Source organism: Dama dama, chromosome 6 (genome assembly GCF_033118175.1).
Source record: "Dama dama isolate Ldn47 chromosome 6, ASM3311817v1, whole genome shotgun sequence".
NCBI classification, from domain to species: Eukaryota; Metazoa; Chordata; class Mammalia; order Artiodactyla; family Cervidae; genus Dama; species Dama dama.
Window position 1 is genome coordinate 26532080 of NC_083686.1, and position 27456 is coordinate 26559535.

Consider the following 27456-nt stretch of genomic DNA (forward strand, 5'->3'; position numbering starts at 1 on the left):
ACTCTTTTGCAACTCCCATAACTACAGTTCATGGAGCCTGCCAGTTTCCTCTGTCCACGGGATTTCCCAGGCAAGAATACCTGAGTGGGTTGCCATTTCCTTCTCCAAGGGATCGTCCAGACCCAGGGATCCAGGAGAGTTCATGAATTAAATAAATAAATGAAAATGCAATGAATAGATGAGTAAATGGAGATATAAAAAAAAATATGTGACATTCTTAAAGTAGCTCCTGGTGAGGCCAAACTCCCAGATATTCAACTAATTATATACGGAAAAGAGAAGCTTTGTAAATTGGCAGATGCCTGAGGTTAACCACAGCGAGTGTTGGCTCCGGTCCGTCCAAGACGCCAACAATAGGCTGAAATAAGAGAAGCTGGAATTCCAGAGCGGTCCGGGGCTCTGATTCTCGCCCCGTGGGCTCCAAGCGTTTAGAGCCGGCCTCCCCCGGGGCCGCCCGCAGGCCCCACATCTCGGATCTCTCCAGGTGCCCTCTCTCGGTTCCCTCCCCACCTCCTCGACTTCCCCGGGGGAGGGAAATGAACCGCCAGGTGCGACCCAGTAGGGGGAGTGGGTGAGCCGGCCCCAGGGCAGCCCGAAAGTGTCCCGGAGCGTGGGTGTGGGTGTGGGGTAACTTGGGTGGGAACGGCGTGGAGGTCACCGCCGCGAAGTCCTGCGCCCGGTCGGTGGGGTGTGTGCCACGGAAGCGAGGATAAATAGGAGGCTCCCTCCTCCCGGCGACACTCGCCGAACCTCCCGGCCGCCTGCCCTGGGTGTTTGCCCGCCCGGTGGTAGCCCGGGTGCCAGCCTGGGGAGTAGTTTCGCTTCCTGCTGGCTCCGGGCATTCGTTTCCAGGCACCCGGTCGGGCGCCCGCGCCTCGAGAAGAGGGCGCAAGAGGCGGCGGGAGGCTCGTCTGGGGGCTGCCCGGCCCCGCAGCGCAGCTGATGGCCCGGGCCGCCCCGGGCAGCGGCGCCGGCCCACTGCCCCTACTCCCGGCCCTCGCCCTGGGTAAGTGGCCGCACTCGGCCCTGGAGACCCGGGAGGAGAGTCTCGGGTGGAGTCGCAAGGAGGGCGAATCTTCCGCGCTGGTGTTTGGACTCCGAGGGAGCCCTGGGGCTGGCAGGGGCGGGTCGAGGAACGTGCACGACGTTGGGTAGCTCGAGGATCTGGCAATCGGGCACCTGGGGCTGCACCTGCTGCAGCGGCCCTGGGCCCAGGGGGCGGCCCGAGGGCGGTAGGGATCCCGCTGGCGGGCGCCGAGCGGAGGGCAGGGGCGCAGGTGCCCGCGAACGAGGAGTGGTGGCAGTGAAATTCACTAAAGTGGGGGCGGGGGACTAGACAGAGGAGACATCCCGGGGAGGAGGAGGAAAAGGAACTCCTTGGCTGGCTGGCGATGCAGGCCTTGGGGAGTGTGGAGCCTGGTGGAGAGCTATTTGCCTGTGTGTGCGCCCTGGGCGGGTACTAGAGGTAGGAGTGGGAGGACCTGGGAGGCAGAGAGAGCTAAAGTGGGCCCGGAGAAGAATTATTACATTGCCTTCTTGCTGGCCAAGTTAGGGGGAACAGGAGAAGGAAAAAAAAAAAAAAAGACTCAACTTTTGAGATCTTCTGGGTCTTCTGTTGCTGACAGGGAAGCAAAGGAGAGGGAGATGGGGTATTTCACTGAGGGCTAGTACTACTGATGAAACACATAGGTGTTCCACTTGGAATATATGATTTCCTATTTTAAGGAGAAATTGCAGAGAGAAGACTTTTCTTCACCTTGAAGGTGAAACCTGAGTGGGTAGGTTAGGGACCACTGGGTGTGGTCACCTGCTCGGAGGGAAGAGTGGTTAGTGGAAGGAGCGGCAGGGTGCCTGGGAATCCCTGGAGGCTCTCCTCGCCTCCTTAGGAGTCAGGGCTGGCAGAGAGAGAGCTGCAACTTCGGATGCTGGTGACTTTATACAGCTGGACGCAAGGATCCCCTCGCCCTCCAGTATGGGGAAGTAGCAGGAAGATACCCAGGTGGGAAGATCCTACTCCTTCAAGGTGTCTCCTCTGCATCTTGATCATTGGAGGTGAGGGGTGCGGGCAGAGGGATGGGCAGCTGGCAATATTCTATAGTCCTGCCTGGGACGAGGAAGAGGGACATCTGGACTTGGGGCACCAGTGTGACAGCTGAAGTGTCTATGTGATGAGGACACTTATCTTCCAGCCTGGAAAGGGCTGGGCTTTCTCTTGTGGAGGAAAAGAGGTGGGGTCTAAATGAAAACTTCCATTTGGCTGTGTTCTTGGAGTAAGATTGGTGCCTAAGATGGCCTTGGTTGGAAGTAGATCAGACTTAGACCATGGTTAGAGAGAAAGAACTGATTTACAGAGCCTGCAGAGGGAGAAGTCAGAAACAATTTAGAGATGGAGTGATGTGGAGCCTGAAGAAGGGCAGTGAGGCTGAGAGATAGGGCTAGAGACAGTACTCTGCTTTTACCAGCATCACTTGGCTGAAACTGGCATTCTCTTCCTCTGTTTTATCTGCTGTGTCCTACTGTCAAAGTGTTTATTGAGAATCTGCTACAGTGAGCAAGATGCTAGAGCATATGAGAATGGGGGTGGGAAGAGGGCTCAAGAGAGTCTTAAAACATCATTCTTGACCTAAAAGGTATGTGTTAAATTTAGGAATGCAGGACTAACAGATATGAAGCAATAGGAGAAAATGTCATGAAACCAGAGAAAAGAGAACTCAATAAGGGAGGATTGGAATAGTGGGGAGGCTGCATGGAGGACTTGAGGGGGTTGGATTGGAGCTTGGCTGGGTTTGAAACAGTTAAGAGAGAGGGAGGGCTTCCTTATGGCTCAGCTAGTGAAGGATCCACCTGCCAATGCAGGAGACCCAAGAGACACAGGTTTGATACTTGGGTCGGCAGGATCCCCTGGAGAAGGAAATGGCAACCTGCCCCAGTATTCTTGTCTGGAAAATCCCATGGACAGAGGAGCCTGGTGAGCTACAGTCCATGGGGTTGCAAAGAGTTGGACATGACTTAGTGTGCATGCACACACAGACATACACACACAAACATGATTTGAAATAGTGGAGAGAAGGGCAGGAGAACGGGGAAAAGTATTTACCAAAGGGTTGGTGATGGGAATGAGATTTACTTCCTGGAGAGACAGTCTGCCTGCCAGACAGTAGAATTGATGAGAGGCAGATAGATTATGAAGAGCCAAAAGAAGCCAGATTAAAATATTTTGACGAGTCAAAAAACAGTTAAACATACACCATCAGAGGTCTTGAATACAGAGTGATATAATGCAAACAATGATTTAAGGAGACAAGCCTGGCAGTGGGGTGCAGTGTGAGAGGAGACGAGGCCAAAGTACTTGATTGTCTCGTAGATATAATCCAGGCAAGAGCTGATTCGGGACAAGATTAGGGTGGTGTGCCAGCAGAAATGGCCATGGTAGAAATGAGTGTTTCAGGCTGATGGGCATTCTTCCCTATTAACTATCACATGGTGGGTTTTTTTTTTCCTCAAAACTTGTCAAAAGGCAGAAATGAAAAAGCAAAACCAAACAGAGCTCTAATCCAGTGCTGTTGTAACTGAGGGTAAGCTAAGTGTGCAACTGCCTTGTTGAATGTTTGGCTTAGCGAATTGAATTCAGTCTCTAGATTCCCTAAGAGGCTCCACTCCTTGAAAAATGCCAAAGGATGTAATTTGTTGACCTCAGTGTTTCCATTAAGTGGTCCTATTTCTCTCACACATACTTAATTTTTAAGTCTCATTCCTAATTTAAGTCACATGTTATTTTATTTACTTCTTGAAAAGAATGTGAGCAATGGCTTGTGTGATGTTCTAGGGGGTGTGTGTGTGTGTGTGTGTGTGTGTGTGTGTGTGTGTGTGTGTGTCTCACAGCAAAAGTGCCTTGAGAGCTGGCAGTGAACAGACTTGAGACCTGGTTCCAGCTCTGCCATTCCATGACTCTGAGATGTCTGTAAATTACGATTTTCTGGGCATTGTTTTTCTCATTCTGTAAAGTAAAGGGGTTGCTTTAGATGAGACTAAGGTCCTTATCCACTTGGCACTTTGCTGATCTTTTTAAAAAAATATTTATTTATTTGGCTGCACTGGGTCTTAGCTGTAGCACTTGGGATCTTTGATCTTTGTTAGACATGTAGGATCTTTAGTTGTGGCATGTGGACGCTTCTTAGTTGAGGCATGTGGGATCTAGTTCTCTGACTAGGGATCAAACCTGGGCCTCCTGCACTGGGAATGTGAAATCTTAGCCACGGGACCACCAGGGATGTTCCAACACTCTCCTGATCTTTAACCAACATTTCTCCTAGGAATTTAAAAGAAAATCTTTCTACAATAACATTTAATTTCCATTTACTTGTAATGGATATTTGTTTCCTATAAACTTTATCTTTACAAAAAGAATCATACATGCTCCTTTCTTTGATAAATATGGTAAAAGGGCAAGAACTTTGTTTAAAGTGTTTTTTAAATTTTGAAGAAGCTGGATTCCTTGTAAATTTCTCCTTCTCACCCATGGCTGTAACAAACCAAAGCTAAAATCCTAACCAGTGAAAAAGGGAAAAAATGCTTTATAAAAAACAATGAATGGGTTTTAAGGTCAAAAATATGTTCTGCTCCTTATAAACATCTACACCATTAATATATGTAAGTTGTTTTTTTCTTCTTGATGATATGAATGTATTCATGATGTAATATCTGACTTTCAAGTTGTAAAGCAGGTAAGTGGCAGCAAGTAAAATTCTCATTATAGAAAGGAAGTAGCTGAAGGCCCACAGTGAGGATTTTAGGATTTGCCTCTTCAGTTATGCTTTTTGGCTTAGAAAAGCCTTGGGAGTTTTTTTTTTTTTTTTCCTTTTCAAAAATTCCAGGTTTCATAGGCCACACTTGCATATTAACTAGTGTTACAAATCAGATTTTGCTATTGTTGCATTCTCAGTTATTGTGTGGAAACTCCCAAATAATTCTGCAAGGAAGACCCCAGTATTGCAGACAGGCTTTGTTGTGCCCATTGAAAGTGGCTCCGCCAAAGCTTGGCCTGCAAATATCTGTGCTAAAGTCAAAGGTGCCCAGGAAAGAGGGTACCCATGTCTGTCCACACCCCTGGCATTGCTCCATCTCTGCTGAGACTGCTCACCCCAGTTCCATGTGCTCTTGACATCTGTGGTCAGTCCAGTGGGAAAGCCTCCTCTTGTTTTTTCTCACCCTCCCTGTAGCTCAGATGGTAAAGAATCTGCCTGCAATGCAGGAGACGGGGGTTCAATCCCTGAGTCGGGACGATCCCCTGGAAAAGGAAATGGCAACCCACTCCAGTATTCTTGCCTGGAGAATCCTCATGGACAGAGGAGCCTGGCGGGCTGCAGTCCATGGGGTATCAAAGAGCTGGACGAAACTAAGTGACTAACACACATATTAATAGTAGTCAGCTCATGTCACGACACAGGCATGAATACTACTGGGAGCCGAGGTTAGGGGTGAGTCAGTGAAACAGGTACCAAACTAAGCCTGAGTCATCCATCTAAACCATGATTATCAGCTTTGGCACAGTGGTAAGGAATCTGCCTGCTAGTGCAGGACACTCAAGAGACACAGGTTCAACTCCTGGGCTGGGAAGATCCCCTGGAATAGGAAATGGCAACCCACTCCAGTGTTCTTGCCTGGAAAATTCCACGGACAGAGGAGCCTGGCTGGGCTACATACAGTCCACGGGATCCCAGAGAGTCAGACTTGACTGAGCCATGGGGCATAGCATGCTGTTAGAGTTAGGGTCTTCCCAGGGCGGTCCAAATAGATTAGCCAGAATCTGAGCTGCAGGCAGTTTAGACTTAAGCCATAATCCTGATACACTTCCAAATTTGTAGACAAACCCTTGGATCCATAAAGAATCCATATTCTAGTTAGTCAAGAGTCTTCCAAAATAAAATTTAAGAGGAAAGTAATCTGATTTAAATGTCTGTACTTTGTGTTGCTAATGATTGCTAACTTGCTCAGGCATATTTGTATCTTAAAAAAGGAATTTTGGTAGCTCACATGAATCTCTACTTGCTATTTTTTTTTTAAAGTAGATTTTTTAGATGGCTGGAGAGAGATGGGGTATTTCATCTTAATTAGTATCAGTTAGGCAATAACCTACATTGATGATCAGCAACACCAAGTCAAATAGCCAAGAAGTACTTTTATTCATTCTTTATGTTTGTTTTTAAAGGATATGTAGTATAGTATTTGGGCTTTCCCCATGGCTCAGTGGTAAAGAATCCACCGCAACACAAGAGCCGCAGGAAATACTGGTTCAATCCCTGGGTGCGGAAGATCCCCTCGAGGAGGGCATGGCAACCCACTCCAGTATTCTTGCCTGGAGAATCCCGTGGACAGGGGAGCTGGGTGGTATACAGTCATTAGGGTTGCAAAGAGTTGGACATGGTTGAAGCAACTGAGCACACACAGTATAGTATTTACCTGACCTTTAGACCAGAATCATTGATTCCAAAACAGTGACAGAAAGTATGACAGTGTTTGTGTCCAGGCTTCTTATTTCCAAGTGCCCCAATTGGTTGTATAACAGGATGAGTTACTAATATAGCATTTCTCTTTGCAAAGAGCTTCCCCAGTGGGTCAGCGGTAAAGAATCTGCCTACAGTGCAAGAGATGCAGGTTCAATTCCTGAGTCAAAAATATCCCCTGGAGAAGGAAATGGCAACTCGCTCCTGTATTCTTGCCTGGGAAAGCCCATGAACAGAGGAACCTGGTGGGCTGTAGGCCATGGGGTCCCAAAGGAATCGGACAGCTCTGCAAAATCATGGATTTATTCATTAATTTAGCCTTATCTTTGAGATGTATAAAAAGTGCATGGCACATAGTAGGACCTGAAAACGTGCTAGTTAATTGAATGAATGAATGAATGAGTGCAAGTGGCTGTTGATGACAGTGCCCAGGCATGAAGGGAAGAGTAGGTTCAGTAAAGAAAACAGCTGTTTCTTATTGCCAAAACATGCTCACAGCTCAGAGATGATGTAGAAGGACACATTTCTTCATCTCTTCTTACTTGGGACTTGCCTCCGGTGGTGCTAGAGATGCCTTCACAAAGGGACTTTATTTGGCAAATAGTAAGTTTACTTCTGTTTTAGGTTCACAAGTGCTACTTGTCTCTCACAGGTTTGGTTCAAGGGCAGATCTCATCAGTCAAAATATAGGCTTTTAGAGCAGGTGTTTAAAGCAGGGAGGGAAATGCACTGGACCCAGGGCATTCTCCATTGGTTCATTAAAGAAAATGCCCTTTGGATTTTGTGAGGTGTGAGGTGACTTGCTCTCCTATATGATTAGAACTTTTCCTAACACATGTGTGTTTCATTAACTGGGAGAAACAACTTAGTTATTTATGGGTTTCTGCTTAGTGTTAAATGTATGAAAACCTTTGATGGTTCCCATAGAAGTTGAGATAGATTTGCTGCGGAGGCTGAATGCAGTCTGACTTGTTAGTATTGAGGGATTCTCTGACTTATCTAATGTTATGTTGAAGTATTTCATAACTATCCACTGTCTGGCTTCCTTAATGATTAGATGTTAGCATTGTGAGCCGATGGCTCAGGCCTGTCCAGAGTAGGAGAGGAAGGCTTATTTCTTCCTCTAATGCAGACAGCCTAGTAGAAAGGACAGGGAATTATCATCAGAGCCAAATGAGGCCATTTGAGGAGACCCAGACTTGACTTGGGGGTTCCCAGGTGGTGCTAGTGGTGAAGAACCCGCTTGTCAATGCGGGAGATGTAAGAGACACTGGTTCAACCCCCGGCTCAGGAAGATTCCCTGGAGAAGGGAATGGCAACCTACTCCTGTATTCTTGCCTGGAGAATCCCATGGACAGAGACTGGTGGGCTACAATCCAGAGGGTCACAAAGAGTCAGAGATGACTGAAGTGACCTAGCAAGACTTGACTTGTTCATGACCAGCTTCCTATTGGATTTCTGGCATTTGACTAGTTCAGTCTCCTAGACTGATTGACACAGGACATTGCTATGTACTCAGATATCTGCTTAACCTTGGATATGAAATCTCAACATAATACACTCTGGAGAACTTCACAATTGATAAAGTGATTTCATATTAATACCATTACCTCACTGATCTTTACACCGAAAATAATAGCAGAGCAATTATGTAGTATGCATGTTGGGCACTATTCTAAGGGTGTAATATCTGGTTTCATCCACATAACACTATCCCCTGAACACACAAGCTAGACATAATGATGATTCCCGTTTATGATGAAGGATATGAGGCATGGAGGCATTAAATAACTTGTTCTGGCTTTATGAGCCTGAACAATGAGGATGAAGTGAGAATGCCTGGATCACAGTAGATAAATATTTGTGGGTGAAAGAGAAAGACAGCAGAGGATAGAACACTAAAGTGCAATATGTATCACTGTATTTAAGAGAAACTCAGTTCTTCTTATTTAAAAAGCATTTAAGTTTATTTTCCTACCATCTTTGCTTTCCCTGCTGTCTACCCGCACATCTGTGGCATCCTTGGCTTGGTCTATGCCTCAGGTTCTTGGACTCTTGGCTCTTCCTCCCAGCCAGGAAACCTGCCCACTCATATCCCAGGCCCAGGCCATTCCAGCTGGTAGTGAACAGTTGGCATTGGTCAGGCCAGGTGTTTTCCTTTGGTCTGTGCCTAGAATCACTTTGACCATCCTAGTCTGATCCTGTCCTTCAACAAGTCTGAACCTGTGGGGTGACTCCTGCTCTTTCCTGGAATGCTTGCAGCACTGTGACACTTGGGAAACACTCCTTAGTGCAGATGGAGGGGGGTGATCTCGCTTTAGATTCCCCCTGATTGCATCCATAGGCCTATTACTGAGAAGGAGTAGGAAGAGCATATCCTGAGTCAATGTGATGCTATGGGCAAAAGTATGGATTCTGAGCCAGACCATCTAGGCATGACTCCCCTGGCACTGTGGTTTAACAACTCCTTCATCTTGGAAAAATCTCTTAAACCCTCTTGACATCAGTTTCTTCATCTGTAAAAGCTGATAGCAACAGAACTGAGACTCTTATGTGGACTGAGTGAATTACTGCATAAAGCACTTAAGCTGTGCCTGCAATATAGTTAGTTCTAGATTAACACGGGCTGTTATAATGGATAATTGGAAAACATAGATGAAATTATTAATTTTAAAAATTATAGATATTTTGATTCTGGGTATTTCTAAAATATAATCAACACCTATCAACTGGTGGGAAGACTTTCCCCTGCCTTTATTTCTCAAATTCCTCCTCCCACTAATTATGAAATAGGCAATAGATACGAATTCTCAAAAAGAGTTCTATTTTGGCTGGTTTTGATAGGAAGGGACAAATGTAAGAAATGGTGCTGCAAAATGCTTATCTGCTTTCTAAAAATAAAAAGTCTCAGTGGATTCTTCTTCAACTGCCAATTTTGATCCTAGTTTTGTGCAATGAAAAACTTTCCAGCACTTGCCTGACATTGACCCCCCAAACCCAGCATCTTAAGGTGAATCAGATAAAAAGTCATTCTCCACTAGCAGAGAAAATAAAATATTTACAAGATAATTTTGATACTTTTAATCTTATCAAAATGAGGTTGTCTCATTTACTGGGAGTTATGCAAATAATTACCTTGTATAAAAAGGATAAACTGTCATTTTTGAAGGATGAATCATGATGCAATGTCAAGATTCATTTCTAAATGTCAGACAAGTGGAAAATAACCTGGTTGTTTTAGAAAAGTTTTCTTTTGACAAAATAGCTTCCTCAGATTTCAAAGAGCCAAGAGCCCTGCATAAATATTAAGTTGTTCCATAATAATTGTCTTATAACATTGAGAAAGTTACTTAGTCTATCTATGCTGCATTTTCTTATCCACAGAATGACAATAATGATGGTAGTACTTATCATCTAGAGACATGGGAGTGTATTGAGGATAAAATAGGATAATGCAGGAAAAGATTTTAGCAGAATAATTGGCTAAAAAATGCTCAAAATTTATTAATATTCTTAACTTTATGAATATGTAGATAACTTTTAAATTATTTCATAGGTGTGTCTAAAAAGAAAAATAGAATCATTGTCTTCATTAAGCCAATGGGAGTGTGTTTGTACTTTGATCAAAGGAAATTGCTATCATATTCACCACTGGAAGCGTGGAAAGGAAAAAAATGAAGCAGAAATCTGTCTCATTATAACCATGTTTTCAACAGCTCCATTAGAATGTAAATGCCACTCATGATGTCAGGGGTTTTTATCTGATTTGTTCACAGCTATGTTCCCAGTAGAATAGAGGATTCTTGTACATAGTAGATACTCTCACCTTAATTTAGGAAAATTTCTCCCAATAGGGCTCTGAAAAAAATAGCATCAGCTGCCTTGGGATGTGGTGAGCTTCACGAGCCTGGATATGTCTGTGGTTTGGGTGGCTTTTAGGAACGTTGTATAGAGGAGATTCCCAGGCGAGGTAGGAGTTGGACCAAATGACCACCGAGGGTTCTTATGTCTCTCTGAATGATGGATGTTACTATGATGCTACTTCACTTTGGGGATACTTTGGAGGTTGATAGATAGAGTTTCAAACTAAGACACTGCCGACTGACTTCCCTTAGAGGAGAAGAGGCAGGACATTTGGAGACCTTGGGGGCCAACGGTAAAGAATTTGAAAAAGAAAATCACTTGTTTCCCCACTCTCCCTGCCCCAAACTGCATTCAGTAACCATGTCTTTCCACAACTGGAATTATCAAGGTTAACACAACCGACAATGCGCATACAGTATCATGTACCCCTCATATGATGTGATGAGAGTATATCCTGGGATATGGTATCAATCCCATGGCGTAGGCTCAGTTTTGCCTTAAAGACTCTACACTCTATATTTTACCATCTGTTGGGATAATAATTATCACCTGGGATCCTATTGTGATGGGGAAAAAACCCTGACATAACTGTAATTGATAAATTCTGTTGACTAAAATTTCAAATGTTATTATTTCAGGAGACACATTTCTAAAATTGCCATCCTGTGATAGGAAACTTCCATGAGAAGATTCTCTACTCACTTTTAAATAAATGAAAATTACCCTGTAAGAGAGGGCAAGAAGGACAAAAATGTGACTTAGATGCCAGAGGAAATGAATACACTTTTCATTGGCCTTGACAGAAGCATAACAAACAAAATGCACTCTGTTCATTCTTACCGATTTCTACCCAACAGCATCCACCCCTATTAAATAACTTCTTGAGTGGTTTTCTAGATTAGTCAGATGCTTTATTCAGGATGTGGTGAACAGAGGTTGCAAAGTTTCAATTAGAAATATGTGGTGTGACTATTTCTTAATGAGTCTTATTTTCATAGGTCACACAAGAAAATCAATTGAATTATTTCACAGTCACACCCTACACATCAAGAAGGCCCTTGTTTCTTAATAGTTCTGTGTATAATTCTTCACTCCAATTGGGCATCTTTATGCATTGTCCCCTAGAGCATACTCAGCTCCTTTCTATGTCATTACCTTTGGTTCAGTTTTGTTTCCAACTTCTTTTGTGAAACTTTTCCCAGTGATTTCTTCAGCTCAACACCTTGCCTCTTTTTGGAATTCTGTTAGAATTTATTTTCTTTATAGTTATTTACCGTTAGTCACTCAGTTGTGTCCAGCTCTTTGTGACAACATGGACTGTTGTCTACCAGTCTCCTTAGTCTATGGAATTCTCCAGGCAAGACTAATGGAGTAGGTATCCACTCTCTTCTCCAAGGGATCTTCTTGATCCAGGGATCAAACCCAGGACTCCTGCGTTGTAGGCAGTTTCTTTACCATCTGAGCCACTAGGGAAGCCCTGACACTTATAAATATACTGTCTGATATTGACTGATATTTCTGATCTCTGCAAATGGTTTGATCAATAAAGATAATAATAGGTTAATGTTAAGTTGGGTTAACTTACCATAACTTATTTTAAGAGCCTAAATTCTGGGATGTTTTTAGGTTGGGTGAGCATCTACTCTAAAACCATATCTATTCTAAAACATAGGGTTTTCTTTTCTTTACCATTATTAAAGTTTGATGACTGTTTCCTCATGGGTCAGAGGCTGTGTTATCGCTGATCGAGAGGCCAACTTTGCTATTCCTCCTCACTTTGCACTCGGATTATCCTCCTTGATAACAAATTTTTCTTTTTCCTTGGTTCCTTTTGCTTCCTCTCATTGAACTATTACGGAAATTCAGTGAGCCCAGAGCTTTTCATTTAAAGTGCTACAATGTTTGACTGTCTTGCCTGGCCTTATCATAAAGGAATAGGATTCAAAAAGTCAAGTTTTGACAACTGATGATTTCTAAGAAACTAGCTCTAGGTTACTATAGGGTTCTTTTTCAATTTAGTCATTGTTGTCATAGATTTAATATTGGTCAATGGCCAAAACAGAAGGTTGATTTACTGGCAAAGGCATTATTGTGTTGACAGCTTTCAGATATATGAGTTAGTTTATATATGACAGGTTGTTACATTGCTTCCCTTTCTGAGCTTTAAAAATATTATTGTGGGGTTCTTTTATGAGTTAAATATACACTATCCATCATTCTAAGTCCTTCTTAAACACTGAGATATTGTTTCTACCACTTTGAATAAAATTTTGTGTTGAATTAGGAAGGAGTTTGTATTCTAATCTCCTTATTTTGAATGGACATAAACTATTTGTGAAGACTCATTTTTTTTTTCCTCTACCCTTTTCTAGGCCTCCTCTCCTGGCACTGAAAATCTGGAACCTGTCTTTCAGTTTTATAAGAATAGATAGTCCTTCTGGTGTGTGTGATTTGAGAGATATTAGAAAAATCTCTCCTTGTCCTAGAATAAGGCTCCCTCTGAGATGTTCTGATGCCACCAAATACTCCACTATATGGGACACAAAGTCAGGCATTTCTTAAGGGCACTTCAACTACCTCCCTTGTCCCTTGATCCACTCTCTACTCATACCAGCTTGCCCCTCTTTTGGGACTTAGATACAAGGCCATGTCCCAGGGCAGGAATTCCAGCCTTTCACTCACCAAGGGGCCAGAGAAAGGACCAGGCAGCATCCAGTGGGGTAAATTTCATTCAGTGGGAAATGGATGATGGAAGTGACTGGGGTAGAGAAATTCCTCCTGCATTCTTTCTTCTGTTGGGCTACTTCAAGATGCTGTTCCTTTACTGACTTTTTACACAGACCGTGGATGAGTGAGCGTGTCACTCATTTCTGTCTTTGTGACTCACTCTGGAGCTGCACCCAGAGTGATGGGTACACTCGTGACATTGCATTGTCTCCTTCTCGGCTTCCTTTCCTTTTTTCTCATTCTCACGGCTCAGAGCTTGTACATCCCCAACAAAGTGATAACCCCTTAATCTGTATCTCAGGCTCCCCAGAAGACCCAGTTGAGGCACTTGATTCTAGAGTATTTTGTTGAATTAAATAATTTCTTTCTTTGAAGGTATGCTTTGAAAGCAAATGCATTTAGAAAGGGAAATCTATGAAGAAATTATGTTCTATTAGGGGAAATGTTAAAGCAATAGGAGGATACTGGTTTATAGAAGGGGAAAAGACAACAATGAAAAGAATAGGAAAGGAGTCACCAAAAGATGGAGGAGAACATCAATGTCAAACTTAAATCTATTTCACAGTTTTTTACTCAGCCACCCACAAGCTCAATGGTAAAAAGGATTTCTACCCCTGAATATTTTTTTCAAATCCATTTTAGATATGTCCTCTTTTTGGATGCAAAAAATACTTTTTGTGTATAGTATGCATACTTAGGATTCTGTTTTTCTTTTTGACAATAGAGATACATTGGGGAAATTTCCCAGATGCTTACATTCTAACATTGATTTCAAAGTTTTAAAATTGAAACGATAACCCTATATGCAAAACAGAAAAAGAGACACAGATGTACAGAACAGACTTTTGGACTCTGTGGGAGAAGGCGAGGGTGGGATGTTTCTAGAGAACAGCATCGAAACATGTATATTATCTAGGGTGAAACAGATCACTAGCCCAGGTTGGATGCCTGAGACAAGTGCTCAGGCCTGGTGCACTGGGAAGACCCAGAGGGATTGGGTAGAGAGGGAGGTGGGAGGGGGATCGGGATGGGAAATACATGTAAATCCATGGCTGATTCATGTCAATGTATGACAAAACCCACTCACTACAATATTGTAAAGTAATTAGCCTCCAACTAATAAAAATAAATGGAAAAAAACTTTATCAATTTTATTTTCCAGAAATTAAAAATTAGATATATAATACATTTGATTGCTAAATAGTATCATCTAAGATCTGAATTTATCTGTTATATTTGTATCATTGACTTATTTAACAAACCAACTGAATTAGTAGCACCCATCTGACATAAACACCATGCTGAGTCACTGACAGACTGTACTGAAAATACAAGGAAACATAAATGCAGGAGATGATGTATTTCTATTAATTGGTTGAAGTGCATTCATGTTAATTATTTTTTTAAAAACACTGGAGAAAAACCAGCACATGAAAAGACCAACATACAGGTTTTTCTCACTGAATACATTTCATCTTGCACTTTAGAAGTGTAATAAGGTATATGTACATTTATTTATCTTTTGTAGTTTGTTTCATAGGAATACTTAATACACTAAGGCAAATCACACCGTAAATGTAGAAATGTCACTATCCATTAACGAGAATGAGAATCTATATTTTACTAGAGTAATAAGAATTTTTTTGCTTTTGGTCTCATAGCTGCCGTTCTGTTGAGTCCTATATTGTGACAGGTATTGCCAAGGTTAATAATCATAATTTACTACTTTTTCCAGTTTCTTTAAGCATCTAGCTAAATTGTTACCTTGTAAGTCATGTATTATGGGACTCAGTTTGTAGATGGACACCCTGTAGTTCAATGCTGAGTAACTTAATCATATCACAAAGTTGGTAAATTAAAAGGTACATTCAGGATTCAAATACAGTTCCATTTGACTGCAAACATATCCTTTTCTTATTAATCCCTCTAATATAAATGAACTTTTGGGAATTTGACTATGAAATATTCTTCTGACTTCTGCTTGTATTTGTAAATTGATATATTCTCTGTTGATTTACAGTTGGATTGCCTAATGGGACATGGAGTGTGATTTGAACCCTAAAATAAGATTGACATGATATCACAGGAAATCACAGGATTTAGTAGGCACAAATAGATGTCCTAAGTATCAGAATATAGACATATGGACATTTTGTGATAAAATATATTTATTTTAAAACTATAAAATGCATTTGGGTCTAAAAATGGAAAGTTCAGCTCAGAGATGAGGCAAATTCAACGTACATGACTGTTTGACTTGGTCACATTTGATCTTTTTAAATAGTTGACCCAGCTGGTGTATGACTTACCTCAGCGTTAGCAGTAACTTTGAGACGACAGGTCATGCTCCTTGTCAAACTATGTCTCTTTGAATGCTTGTATTGTTCCCAATGACTTCATTCTCTATGCTGGCTGACGGGGATAGTACTGTTAATACATTCCATAACTTTTAATTTGAGAATCTCAAAGTGCAGAAAAGTAAATGGAGCTTTTACTCACTAAAGTAGAATTAGGTTTCTTTTCCTTTTTGTCTTTATGAGTAGATTCGCCATTTAAAAACCAACCTCAGAAATACACACTCAATATCCAATCACTTAGTAAATGCAGCTAATTTAACTTTTTTGTGTGTTATTTTGTTTTTATTGCTTGAATGCACCTGAGAATTCTACAGGTCATGTGCAGCAGGGAGACATGGATAATAGATTGAATGAAAGAATAAGAAAGCAAAGAGATTGTGAAATATTTGGATGACATCTAAAATTTAATGCAATAACATTTAAAAGGGACAAGTGCAAACTTAAGTTTAGGTGAAAATTGAAACAAACAAAAAAAAACAAAACAATGTAACAAAAAATCCATCAATATGCTGCCTTCCAGCGGTATAAGAAATTTAGGAATTTCTTTTTATTCTAAGCAGCATAAAACCCCTGAAATTAATGGAATAATTTTAAAGGGCTGATATGCTATGGGGCTGCATATGGCGTCTTCAATGTGGTGGTTGAGAGCCCCATTCTGTCTTTGCCAAACCATGTAAAATAGTGCTTTATTTTAACCTTGTATTTAAAGAGCATCTAAGGTTTATGAGAAGTCTTGTGATTTCAGGTAAAATATGATTGACGTCACCAGGATGTTTAGCCTGAGGAAGAGAAATTCTTTTAGGAAAGCTTGATTTCTGACTTCAAACATATGAGGATCTGTCATGAGAAAGAGAGTTTAGACTTATTCTATGTGATTCCAATTAGCAGAGTAAAATTATGGGAAGGAAAAAACTAGTTCAACATAAAGAAGCATTTGTAGAGGTTTAGAAATAGATGCTTAATATTTATTTTGAATGAATGACTGTGATCGAAAGAATGGATGAATGATCTCATTGAAATGGGATGCCTTAGAAGAAAGTGAAGTCTCTGTGCCAAAATTTTAAAGGTGGGCTTAATAAACTCTCTCTCAGGGGATGTTTTATAGAGAAGCTGAGAGTTGGTTGGGGGCTTTCCAGGTGGAGCTAGTGGGAACCCATCTGCCAATGCAGGAGACATAAGAGACACGGGTTCAATCCCTGGATCAGGACGATCCCAGAGAGGAGGCCATGGCAACCCACTCCAGTATCCTGCCTGGAGTATTGCCTACCTCTCTCATGGACAGAGAAGCCTGGCAGGCTACAGTCCATAGGGTTGCAGAAGAGTCAGACATGACTGAGGCAACTTAGCCATGAGAGTTGGGTGGTAGGAGATTTGAATACCTCTGAGGTTCTTACTAATTCTGAAAATTACTATAATTTGTGACTCTTGAATGAAAATTTTATGTTTTCCACATCTAGTATCATACTTTCTTTCATTTTCTCTAAAATACAATCCATAGGTTCTCTGATAATTTTAATAATGTGTCTTCTTTTAAAAATTCTTTTGCTAAATTATTTCACATGCTTTTTGTGAACTAGATCATGGGATAGGCAGAGAGCCTTTGATTGTACTTTTTCATGAGGAAAAAGGTCAGGATAGTGTGTTAATTAACTCAAGGTCAAGTGGTGAGTTAATGACTGTGTCTGGTGATCTTTCCATAAGATAATGGCATTTTCCCTAAGAAATTTTTTAAGTCAAAATTTGAGCCTTTGAAGCTATGCAGTTGACTTAGATTAAAGGAATATATTTAAAAAATGAAAGCTATGTTTTGGATAAAAATAAAAATTAAAGTGGTTTGAAGAGAATTTCAGTGGTTCTCAACCAATGTAATTTCTCACCCAAGGAAACATTTGACAAGGTCTGGAGAGAGTTTTGATTGTGACATCTTAGGGTTGGATGGAGGAAGGGAGGGGGTGACACTGGCATCTTGGGAGCAAAAGCCAGGTATACTGCCAGTCATAATACAGTGCATAGCATCCTGAAACAAAGAATTATCCAGCCCCCAGATGCTAGTAGCGTGAAAGTGGAGAAACCCATTAGACATTTCCCACTCATTTTAACTAGAACGTGTGTTTCTTTGATCAATGCGGTAAGATATATGGAATACAAGATATCTTTAAGCTTTTATTCACCAAGGACTTTTCATTCACTTCAAATACAGTTATACCTGCCAGAACTGCTAACTTTGACTGCAAAAGGACTACCTTGCAATTGCAGTGGCCCTGCCTTTTGGGTTAAACTTTCCAAACTCTCTGCCTCTGTTATTAATTCATCCTTTGCCTCTCCCCTGTACCTTTGGCAGCTTCCTGTTAATTATCTTTCATAATAAAGATGAAAGCAAAATAACTCTTTTCTGTACATATTGACTAATGGTACCCTTCTCTTTCTAATCTTTGAAGAGTAATCTACAGTTATTTGCACATGTTTATGCCATTTCTGTTTATCTAGCAAGATATTGTTAGTGCTTTTTAGTTTTCAAATCTAATGCATATATTTCAGTTTTTATTTTTAATTCTCCATCAGTCCTTATCCCTGCTTTTGCTCAGTCATGTCCAACTCTTTGCAACCCTAGGGACTATAGCCTGCCAGGCTCCTCTGTCCATGGGATTTTCAAGGCAAGAATACTGGAGTGGGTCACCATTTCCTCCTCTAGGGAATCTTCCTGACCCAGGGATCCAACCAAAGTCTCCTGCACTGCAGGTGGTTCTTTACTGCTGGGTCACCATATACAGTTGATCAAATTCTTCTAGAAAACTTCTCTTCTGTGGCTGTTCCTTCTTGATCCCTTGAGGGCTCTTCTCTTTCTGCTCCTCTATGATACTGTTTTTTTTTTTTTTTTTTTTTTTAGGATTGTATGCTTAATCAGCTTTTTTTCTTTTCACATAGTTCTTTCTAACAGATCCATATCAATGGTGTTAAATACCAGTTTATTTTTCATGACTCCAAAATTTAGAAACTGTAGCTTTGACTTCACTCCAAGGTTCCAGATCTAATATCAATCTACTATTTGTAAATGAGACACAGTCTTGTCAGATTCAGAATGTCTAAAACTGAAATTTTTTCCATGCCTATTTTATTCAGTTTGGGCTGCTATAATAAAATAACATAGACTTGGTGGCTTGTAAACAACAAACATTTATTTTTCACAGTTCTGGAGGCTGCTAAGTCCCAAATGAAGATCTCTAGCAGATTCAGTGTCTGGAGAGAGCCTGTTTCCTGGTTCATAGACAGCCATCTTTCTACCGTGTCCTCACATGGCAAGGGAGCTCTGTGAGGTGTCTTTCATAAGGTCTGATCCCAAACATGAGGGCTGCACCCTCACGACCTAGTCACATCACGTTAGAGATTAGGTTTCAACAAAACAGCCTATAGCAATCCTCAACCTGTTTGTTTTCTTGTATACTTACACCTGTGGTTGGTACCCCAGTCCAGCCAGTCACTCTAGTCACAAACTCTGGAGTCATCCTAGACTCCTTTTATCCTACCTTCTACTCTAGCTCATTAGTCACCAAGTCTTTTTTTGTTTATATTTCACTTTGTGAATATCTCTCATGTTCATTTCTTCTTCTCCATATGGTTATATTGCCACCACGTTCATTTAGGTATGTGTGAATCACCTGTACTGGTATTAAAGGAACCTTGTCAAAGTGAAAAAAAAGATGATCACAATGGTTCTCACTTGAAACTTTTCAATGACCCCATTTTAACTACATGAAAGTGAAAGTGTTAGCTGCTCAGTCATGTCCAACTCTGCAACTTCTTGGACTGTAGCCCTCCAGGCTCCTCTGCCCATGGGATTTTCCAGGCAAGAATACTGGAATGGGTTGCTGTTTCCTTCTCCAGGGGATCTTCCTGACCCAGGGATGGAATCTGGGTGTCCCTCATTGCAGGCAGATTTTTTTTTTACTGTCTGAGCCACCAGGGAAGCAGATCCAAAGTAATTAACATGGCTCTTAGCCATTCGTGACCTATGGCCCTCCAATCTTTTCTTCCATCACAATCCCCACCCACCCTCCAAAGAACTGGGCAAGTTGTATTATTCATGCCATGCCTTTTTGTAAGTTGGCTCTTTAATTGAGAATGCCCTGGTTAGTTACAAATTATTTGGTCTTTTTCTTAAAAATTAATTTTTTAAAATAAAGTAATACATGTACACAGATTTTTTAAAAATCAAATAATGCTAAAAAGATCATAATATTGAATAAGAGATCTTTGTTCCTGCCTTCCTGGCTGTTCACCTTGCTAGAATCAACCACTTTTGACTCTCTAAGGTGCTTCTATATTTACCTCTGTATTGCTAAACCATTTGTAATACTATTTCTTGACTTGTCAAGTTTAGCCTTGTTGAGTTTCTCTTCTCATTCCAGTATAGTCACTATAAGGATAATACTGAAAACACTTAATGATGAGCATTGCATAGATAATGATTAATCACAACTAGTTACTCTACATGGTCTATGTTGGCTAATTATTGGTCTTGATTCTATGACACATTTGATAGCCCAGTTGATAAAGAATCTACCTGCAATGCAGGAGACCATGGTTCGATTCCTGGGTTGGGAAGATCTGCTGGAGAAGGGATAGGCTACCTACTCCAGTATTCTTGGGCTTCCCTTGTGGTTCAGCTGGTAAGGAATCCACCTGAAATGCAGGAGACCTGGGTTCAATCCCTGGGTCCCCTGGAGAAGGGAAATACTACCCACTCCAGTATTCTGGCCTGGAGAATTCCATGGACTGTATAGTCCATGGGGTTGCAAGAGTTGGACATGACTGAGCGACTTTCACCTCCCTCAGTATTTACTTTATCATTACCACATAAATATTGTCAACTGCTGAAACAATATAATATAATCATGTTATCTTGATAACTCAGTATTTGTTTTCTAGAAGTTATTGATGTTAAAAAGAGCATTTATTACTTATTAAAAAGTCACTGTAATTCCCACCTTCTCTGTGAAGTTTTTGCTGGTATGCAAGTTGATTCTCCACCCTGTGTTATTCCCATGCTACCTCTGTTTTGCTTATCACATTATATTTTATAGATTTGTGTGTCTATCTTCCTTATGAGAATATGAGTTCCTTGAAGGTAGTGATGGTATCTGTTATCTTTGAACATTCAGTGTCTTGAATCAGTGCCAAACCCAAAATATTTAATAAATATCTGTTGAATTATGGATGAAACAGGAGCATCCTTTCTCTTTGAAGCAGCCTTCAATATTGAGTAAATGCTTTTGTGAGCACTTCTCTGATTTCTGAGTCTCTCCATATGGATCACACACTCAGATTCCTGTCAGGGTCTAGGAAGTTAAAATCAATGAGCTCAGCAAGCCTGGTGGAGTCTGCGGCATTTAAAGAGGTCACGTGCTGCTAGGTTCCAGCTAGTTGTTGCTATGAAGGTGTTTCAGATCTGTGTTGCCAGACCTTCCACTTTTTAAATAGAAGCAGAAAAATCCAGGCTTGATATGAACCATCATGATTCAGTTTTAAAAAACTATGCAGACCAAGTAAATTGCTCTTCAAAATCAAGCTCGATTTGGTTCAGGACCACAAGCTGATGAAGATTATTGCATGGGAGTAGGAGGAACTGTGTACCTCATCCCAGAGCCTTGAACTTGGTGTCTGATTGGCCTGAGAATGTCTAACCCAAGGGGTCCTCCCAGGGGCTCTCTCCAGTGGAATTTCTTTGCCAGCTGATGCCAGCATGTAGGGTGAGCCTTAGCAGAAGACAGCCTGGGCATAGCCTGCCAGAGTGTTCGGAGACTCTGGCAGGATTTCCATGGAATCAGGACTCCCTCTGTCGTGTGGGAATAAAGAATGTTGTATTAAATTATAAAGTGATAAGGGAAGGAGCTCAAGAAGACTAAAAGTTGTACACTATCTGCCAAGCCATGTGTGTATCTTTTCTTATGTTAATTTACATTTTATAATACTCCCAAGATGAAGATATTGCCATCCTTAGTTTGCAGATGTTAAATCTCTGTGAGATTTAGTTTTGTTTTTTTTTTTCAATTTCCATCATCAGAATAGATTAACTGAAGAATTAATGCCTCTGATTCTGCCCATGAAGAAAGCCCATATGTGGGATTTTAAAAATGATTTAAACCTGTTTTATAATAAAAAAGGATAAAATTTTCCACTGAACATTGACATTGGGATCTTTGAACTTAATGTTTGTTTTGCATGTTCATAGATTAATCTAAGATCACTCATCTATCAACATTTGTTGAATATCCCTTGTGCTCTGTGTTAAATAACAGGATTTCAGAGCTGGGAAATATACAATTCCTGTGCTTGAGAAGTCTTAAATGACTGTTTCTGGTTTGTTCTAAGTTTGAAAGGAGGAGCCAGGTAATAGGGTTAAAGGCAGAAAAATATATAGAAATTTGGTATCCAAATTGTGTTTTGTTTTTTTTTAAATTTGAGCTGCTCCTTTTTTCTTATGTCAACAAACAGAATAGTCAAGTAGAAAAATTAGAAAGTGAAAATTAGGATAATTAAGGAAAAACTCTTCTAACCATGTGGGCAACTCTATCTACTTACTTACCCATCTCTTTTTAAACTATTTATCTATGTGGTTATTTTCATATTTATCACAAACACATGCAGAAAAAAACACTCAGAACTTACTAATTACTATTCTATAACTGCTTCTCTTACTGAGGGATATTTTTAGATGTTTAAAAATAATTTTTTATGGCTGAAGAGCATTTTATTACATGGAAATATTTCCTATATCTTTACTCAGTTCTCTATTGTTAGATATTTAGGCCCATTTCTAATTTTTTTTATACACCATGTCACATGTAGAAATTTTGTAGTGAAATCTTTTTATGTATTTTAATTTATTTCTTTGGGAAAAATTGCTAGAAATGAGATTACTGGATTTAAGCACTTGTATAATTTTTAAGCTTTTAGCTAAAAGCTGAACGTCCTGGTAAGTTGTCCTGTGGAAGAGTAGTAATAATTTTCCTCTTATCAATGGATATGAGTTTCTATTTCTCTTCACTGTTTCCGATGCTAGGTACCACCTCTTAAAAAAAATTTTTTTTTTTTTTCCCCCAATTCGATAGAGACAGAAAAAACTCTGTTTTGTAAAACTCTTTTTGAAACTCTTTCAGCCTTTGAACTTTCTGGATTCTATTGTTATCTGGTACAATACTATCACTTTGTATTTTGATTACTTGGTTGGCTGATTACCTGCCTTAGCAGCTTTGGAAAAGTTTGAGAGTAGAGCATTTCCTGTCCACAGGTGTGTTTTGGGGGTGCTTGTGGATGTTTTTTGAGCTTAATTGTGCTTGAAGGACATGTGCAGTTTAGAACCTTGTCAACACAACCAGTGGGCAAGTTACTCTGTTCCTACTAGTTACATAATAATGAGTAATTTAACTGAGTACTGATTAAGTGTTAGCACTGCATTAAGCACTTTGTATATATACTTAACTGGTTGGAGCCTCACGACAGCTCTCTGAAGAAGACATGATAATTAACTCCATCTTGCCAATGAGGAAACTGAGAGGTTATGAAACTTGCCCATGGTACATGGCTGTAAGGTGGCAAAAACAGGTTATAAACTCAGGATCATCCAGCTCCCAAGCAGTTGAATCACTCCTCCTCTCCCCTCTCCTCTCCAGCTTCTTATTACAGATATTTAAAAGTATATGTAAAAGTAGAGACAACAGCAGAGTGAACCTTGACAAACATACCACCCAGCTTCAACAATGGTCAACATGTGAACAATCTTGCTTCATCTATGCCTTTCCCTCACTGCCACATACCTGTCTTCCCTTGTTGGATAATTTTAAAGCAAATCAGAGATACATAAGTACTTAAATACATATCTCTAAGAGATATAGATTCTGTTTTTAACATCTAAACCACAAAATCATTATCATACTTGCTGCTGCTGCTGCTGTCGCTTCAGTCGTGTCTGACTCTGTGCGACCCCATAGACGGCAGCCCACCAGGCTCCTCCGTCCCTGGGATTCTCCAGGCAAGAACACCGGAGTGGGTTGCCATTTCCTTCTCCAATTCATCCATGCATGCTAAGTCGCTTGAGTCATGTCGACTCTATGCGACCCTATGGACAGCAGCCCACCAGGCTCCTCTGTACACAGGATTCTCTAGGCAAGAGTACTGGAGTGGGTTGCCATTTCCTTCTCCTATCACACTTGACACTCTAACAATTTCTTAAGATTGGCAGATTGCCCTGATTACCTTTGCTGTGATTTTTACTGTTGGTTTGTTTGAATCCAAATCCCTGCAAGGACTACCCTTTGTATTCTAAACTTTCCTAACCTCAGCACAGTGTTCCTTTCCTTCCCCTGATTTTCCATGAGGCCTGTCATTCTCAGAGACCGAGTTACTAAGCTGGAGGAACTTCAAATTTTAAAATAGTTCCTATGAATTGAATATCTAGTTTGCATCTCCCCAGAAGGAAGCACACTCAGTAGTTAAAGCTTGAGAAGCACTGGGTATGTGAAGGCCAGGGGAGAAAATACATTGCCACAGGGGTTCATTATCCCTCCTCCCTGAAGCTCACCAGTGTATATTCATCAGGTGGCTGAGAACTCCCTTTGTTCTTCTGTTCATAGGATAAGGCTTCATCACAGCTATGGCTAAGTCTTCTCACTTATAGGGCCAGGTCTCATCAGATAGAAGTGATGTGTGTGTGTTGTTTGTTCAGTCATGTCTGACTCTTTGCAACCCCATGGACTGTAGCCCTCCCGGCTCCTCTGTTCATGGGATTTCCCAGGCGAGAATACTGGAGTGGGTTGCCATTCCCTTCTCCAGGGGATCTTCCCAAACCCAGGGATCGAACCCAGGTCTCCCACAGTGTAGGCAGATTCTTTAATGTCTGAGCCACTGGAGAAACCCAGTAAGTGATACTGGCTTGAAATTTTTGTCTTGAGCCTTGAGCTTAAAAAATGAGACATGCTGGCCCGGGTGCCCCTTTGATGCTGCAAGAGAATAACTTGGAAGTGGGAGCCACAGGCTTGTTATTTTCATAAATGGTCGAGACTTTGATAGGATCTTTTGTCTTGAGCATGTTTTCAAGGTTTCATGTTTGTTTTGGTTCTGTTTTGAACTTGAAGGTCTAGTGATCCTCCACTGTGTTCTGGCAGATGGGAATTCAACCAGAAGTCCTGAAAACGATGGCCTTCTCTGTGGAGATCATGCAGAAAACTGCCCAGGTAATGCATAACTAGGGATGTCTTTGTATTTCATCAGCTTTGTATTCAATCTCAGAAAGCTGACTTCCCTACATTTTAAGTTGTTGATAATACAGTAATCATAAAACCAGACAGTTTTTTGAGCACTTGCTAATGTACCAGGCACTGGGCTTTGCATACAGTAATGCATTCACTCCTTGCAAGAACTCTATGAGCTAGTAACACTTTTTACTTTATTTCAAGGTGAAGCTAGAAAGAATATGTAATTGCCAAAGGTCACACTGCTGGTATACTGCAAATCTGGGATTCACACTCAGGTCTTTCTCATTCCATCATAAATGTGATTTCCAGCTTCTAGCATCATGTGATGTCTTGGACTAGATTCATAGAAAGTTGGCACATTCTATTCATATTCAAATTTTATTTTCTATTTTATAACTTAAAAGAAGGGAAGAAGGCATAAATTTTTAAAACATATTTTACTTACAGATGCTTGAATTAGTATTCTCAAAGTTATTAGTCTGAGGCAGGGGTCAGCTTTAGTAGAGTCAGATAGTAAAAACTGAGGTTTTGTGGTGCTTGTGGTCTTTTTTGTAACTACTCTGCTCTGCCATTGAAATCAGCCATAGACACTACGCAAATAAATGGCTTTGGATGTCTTCCAGTAAAACTTTTTTTTAGAGAAACAAGCTGTGAACCAGATTTGTTTTTTGGGTCACAGTTGACTGACTTCTGGTCTAAGGTCTGTCTGTCATTTATACAGTGTATGGTCTGATCTTCTACAGAGGCTGTTTCTTATTTCAAAACACAACCCAACATAGGCCAATTCTGAAAGTAGGGCAGAGTGGAGAAGAGCCTCTGGAAACTTCTCTGAGCTGCAGAATGGTGACCTGGTGTAAGTGCTCCTTTCCTAGTGTCCTGGGGATGTTGTAACTGAGCCAGGAACACGCTGAGCAAGTCGTCCTGAAGTGAGTCATCAGTTCTAGCCCAGCTTTACTCTTTCCTCCCTCCCATTAGTGGGTGGTCTGGAGAGTGTCCGTGGGCTGTGAGTCCATCGCTGTCTTAGATCATGATGGTGTGGGTCTTGTCACCTGTGTACTGAGAAGGACAAAGCCTACTTTATGTGTGTGCTTTCCTTCAGTCTGGTTTCAAATGTCTTAAATGACATTTTCACATTTCCTTTGGGAGATTGCTCAGTAATCGATGGTTGATAGTGTTAAAAAATCTTCCTCATTATCTTCCTAAATGTATTTTTAAATTTTGTTATTGTCATGAGAACTTGTAACATGGGATCCCTCCTTTTAACAACATTTCAAGTGTACAATACAATATTACTGGGGCTTCCCAGGTGGCGCTAGTGGTTAAGAACCTGCCTGCCAATGCAGGAGACTAAGAGGCCTGGGTTTGATCCCTGAGTTGGGAAGATCCCCTGGAGGAGGGCATGGCGGCCCACTCCAGTGTTCTTGCCTGGGAAATCCTATGGACAGAGGAACCTAGCAGGCTACAGTCCATAGGGTTATAAAGAGAGACAACTGAAGCGACTTAGCATATAATATTATTAGCTATGGAATCTGATATTGGATAGCAGATCTCTAGGAATTATTTATCTTATAGAACTGAAGCTTTACAGCCCTTGAACAACAAACAAGGCCTCTCCCCACAACCCCTGGCAACCACCATTCTACTCTGTTTTGGTGGATTTGGCTGTTTAGATAACCTCATATAAGTTGAATCATGTATTACTTGTCCTTTGGTGACTGGTTTATTTCTCTTAGCATAATGCCCTCGAGGTTCATCCATGTTGCTGCATATTGCAAAATTTTCTTCTTTTTCAAGATTGATTAATACTCCATTGTCTGTATATACTGTATTTCCTTTATCAATTCATCTCTAGATAAATATTTTGGTTGCTTCCACATCTTGGCTATTGTGAATAATACTATAATTAACATGGTAGTGCACCTTCTTTTTTGAGATCCTGATTTTTGTATAAATACAAAGGAGTGGTATTGTTGGATCATATGGCTGTCCCACTTAAAATTTTTGAATAAACTCCTTGCTATTTTCTATAGAGGCTGTAGATTGCCCTTTCCGTCTATAAATTGTTTCCTAGTTTGTTTAAGGTCACAGGTAAGCAGAGTAGCCTGACGTGAACTTGGAAAGACTGGCTCTATAATGTGTATTGCTAATTCCCATGGTAATATTCTAGAATCACTTTAGAAGACCAGAATGCTCAATACATGAGAAAAATTCTGAAAAAAACAATTGCATGAAAGTGCAAATGACTGTAGTTTCTTGAAAGAGAAATTAATGTAAAACAGGAGCAGATTGTCTCTGTTGAGTAACTGTGACCTTGAGCACATTGCTTAAGCTTTCAAAGACTTAATTTATAACCTGGAAAATAAAGAAGTGACTTTCAGTGGTCCCCAACCTTTTTGGCACTAGGGACTGATTTCATGGAAGACAGTTTTCCCACAGACTGGGGGTGGGGGTGTTGTTTTGGGATGATTCAATTGCATTCCATGTATTATGCACTTTGAAAGTGAAAAAGTGAAAGTGTTAGTCAGTCAGTCATGTCTGACTCCTGTGACCCCATGGACTGTAGCCTGCCAGGGTCCTCTGTCCTTGGAATTCTCCAGGCAAGAATCCTGGAGTGGGTTGCCATTCCCTTTTCCAGGGGGTCTTCCTGACCCAGGGACTGAACTCAGGTCTCCAGCATTGCAGGCAGATTCTTTACCGTCTGAGGCACCAGGGAAGCCCGTTGTGCACTTTATTTGTAATCTGATACTGCTAATC

General features: G+C 40.9%; 1 protein-coding gene across 1 annotated transcript in view; it reads left to right on the forward strand.

The window, feature by feature from the left end:
* Nucleotides 1-608: 608 nt before the first annotated feature.
* Nucleotides 609-27456, forward strand: part of BTC (betacellulin) — a 53956-nt gene continuing 27108 nt past the window's right edge. The window contains exons 1-2 of the mRNA XM_061145786.1: nt 609-1006; nt 24583-24681. Coding sequence (XP_061001769.1) covers nt 943-1006; nt 24583-24681 — 163 coding nt within the window. The 5' untranslated portion in view covers nt 609-942. The remainder of the gene's footprint in view (nt 1007-24582; nt 24682-27456) is intronic.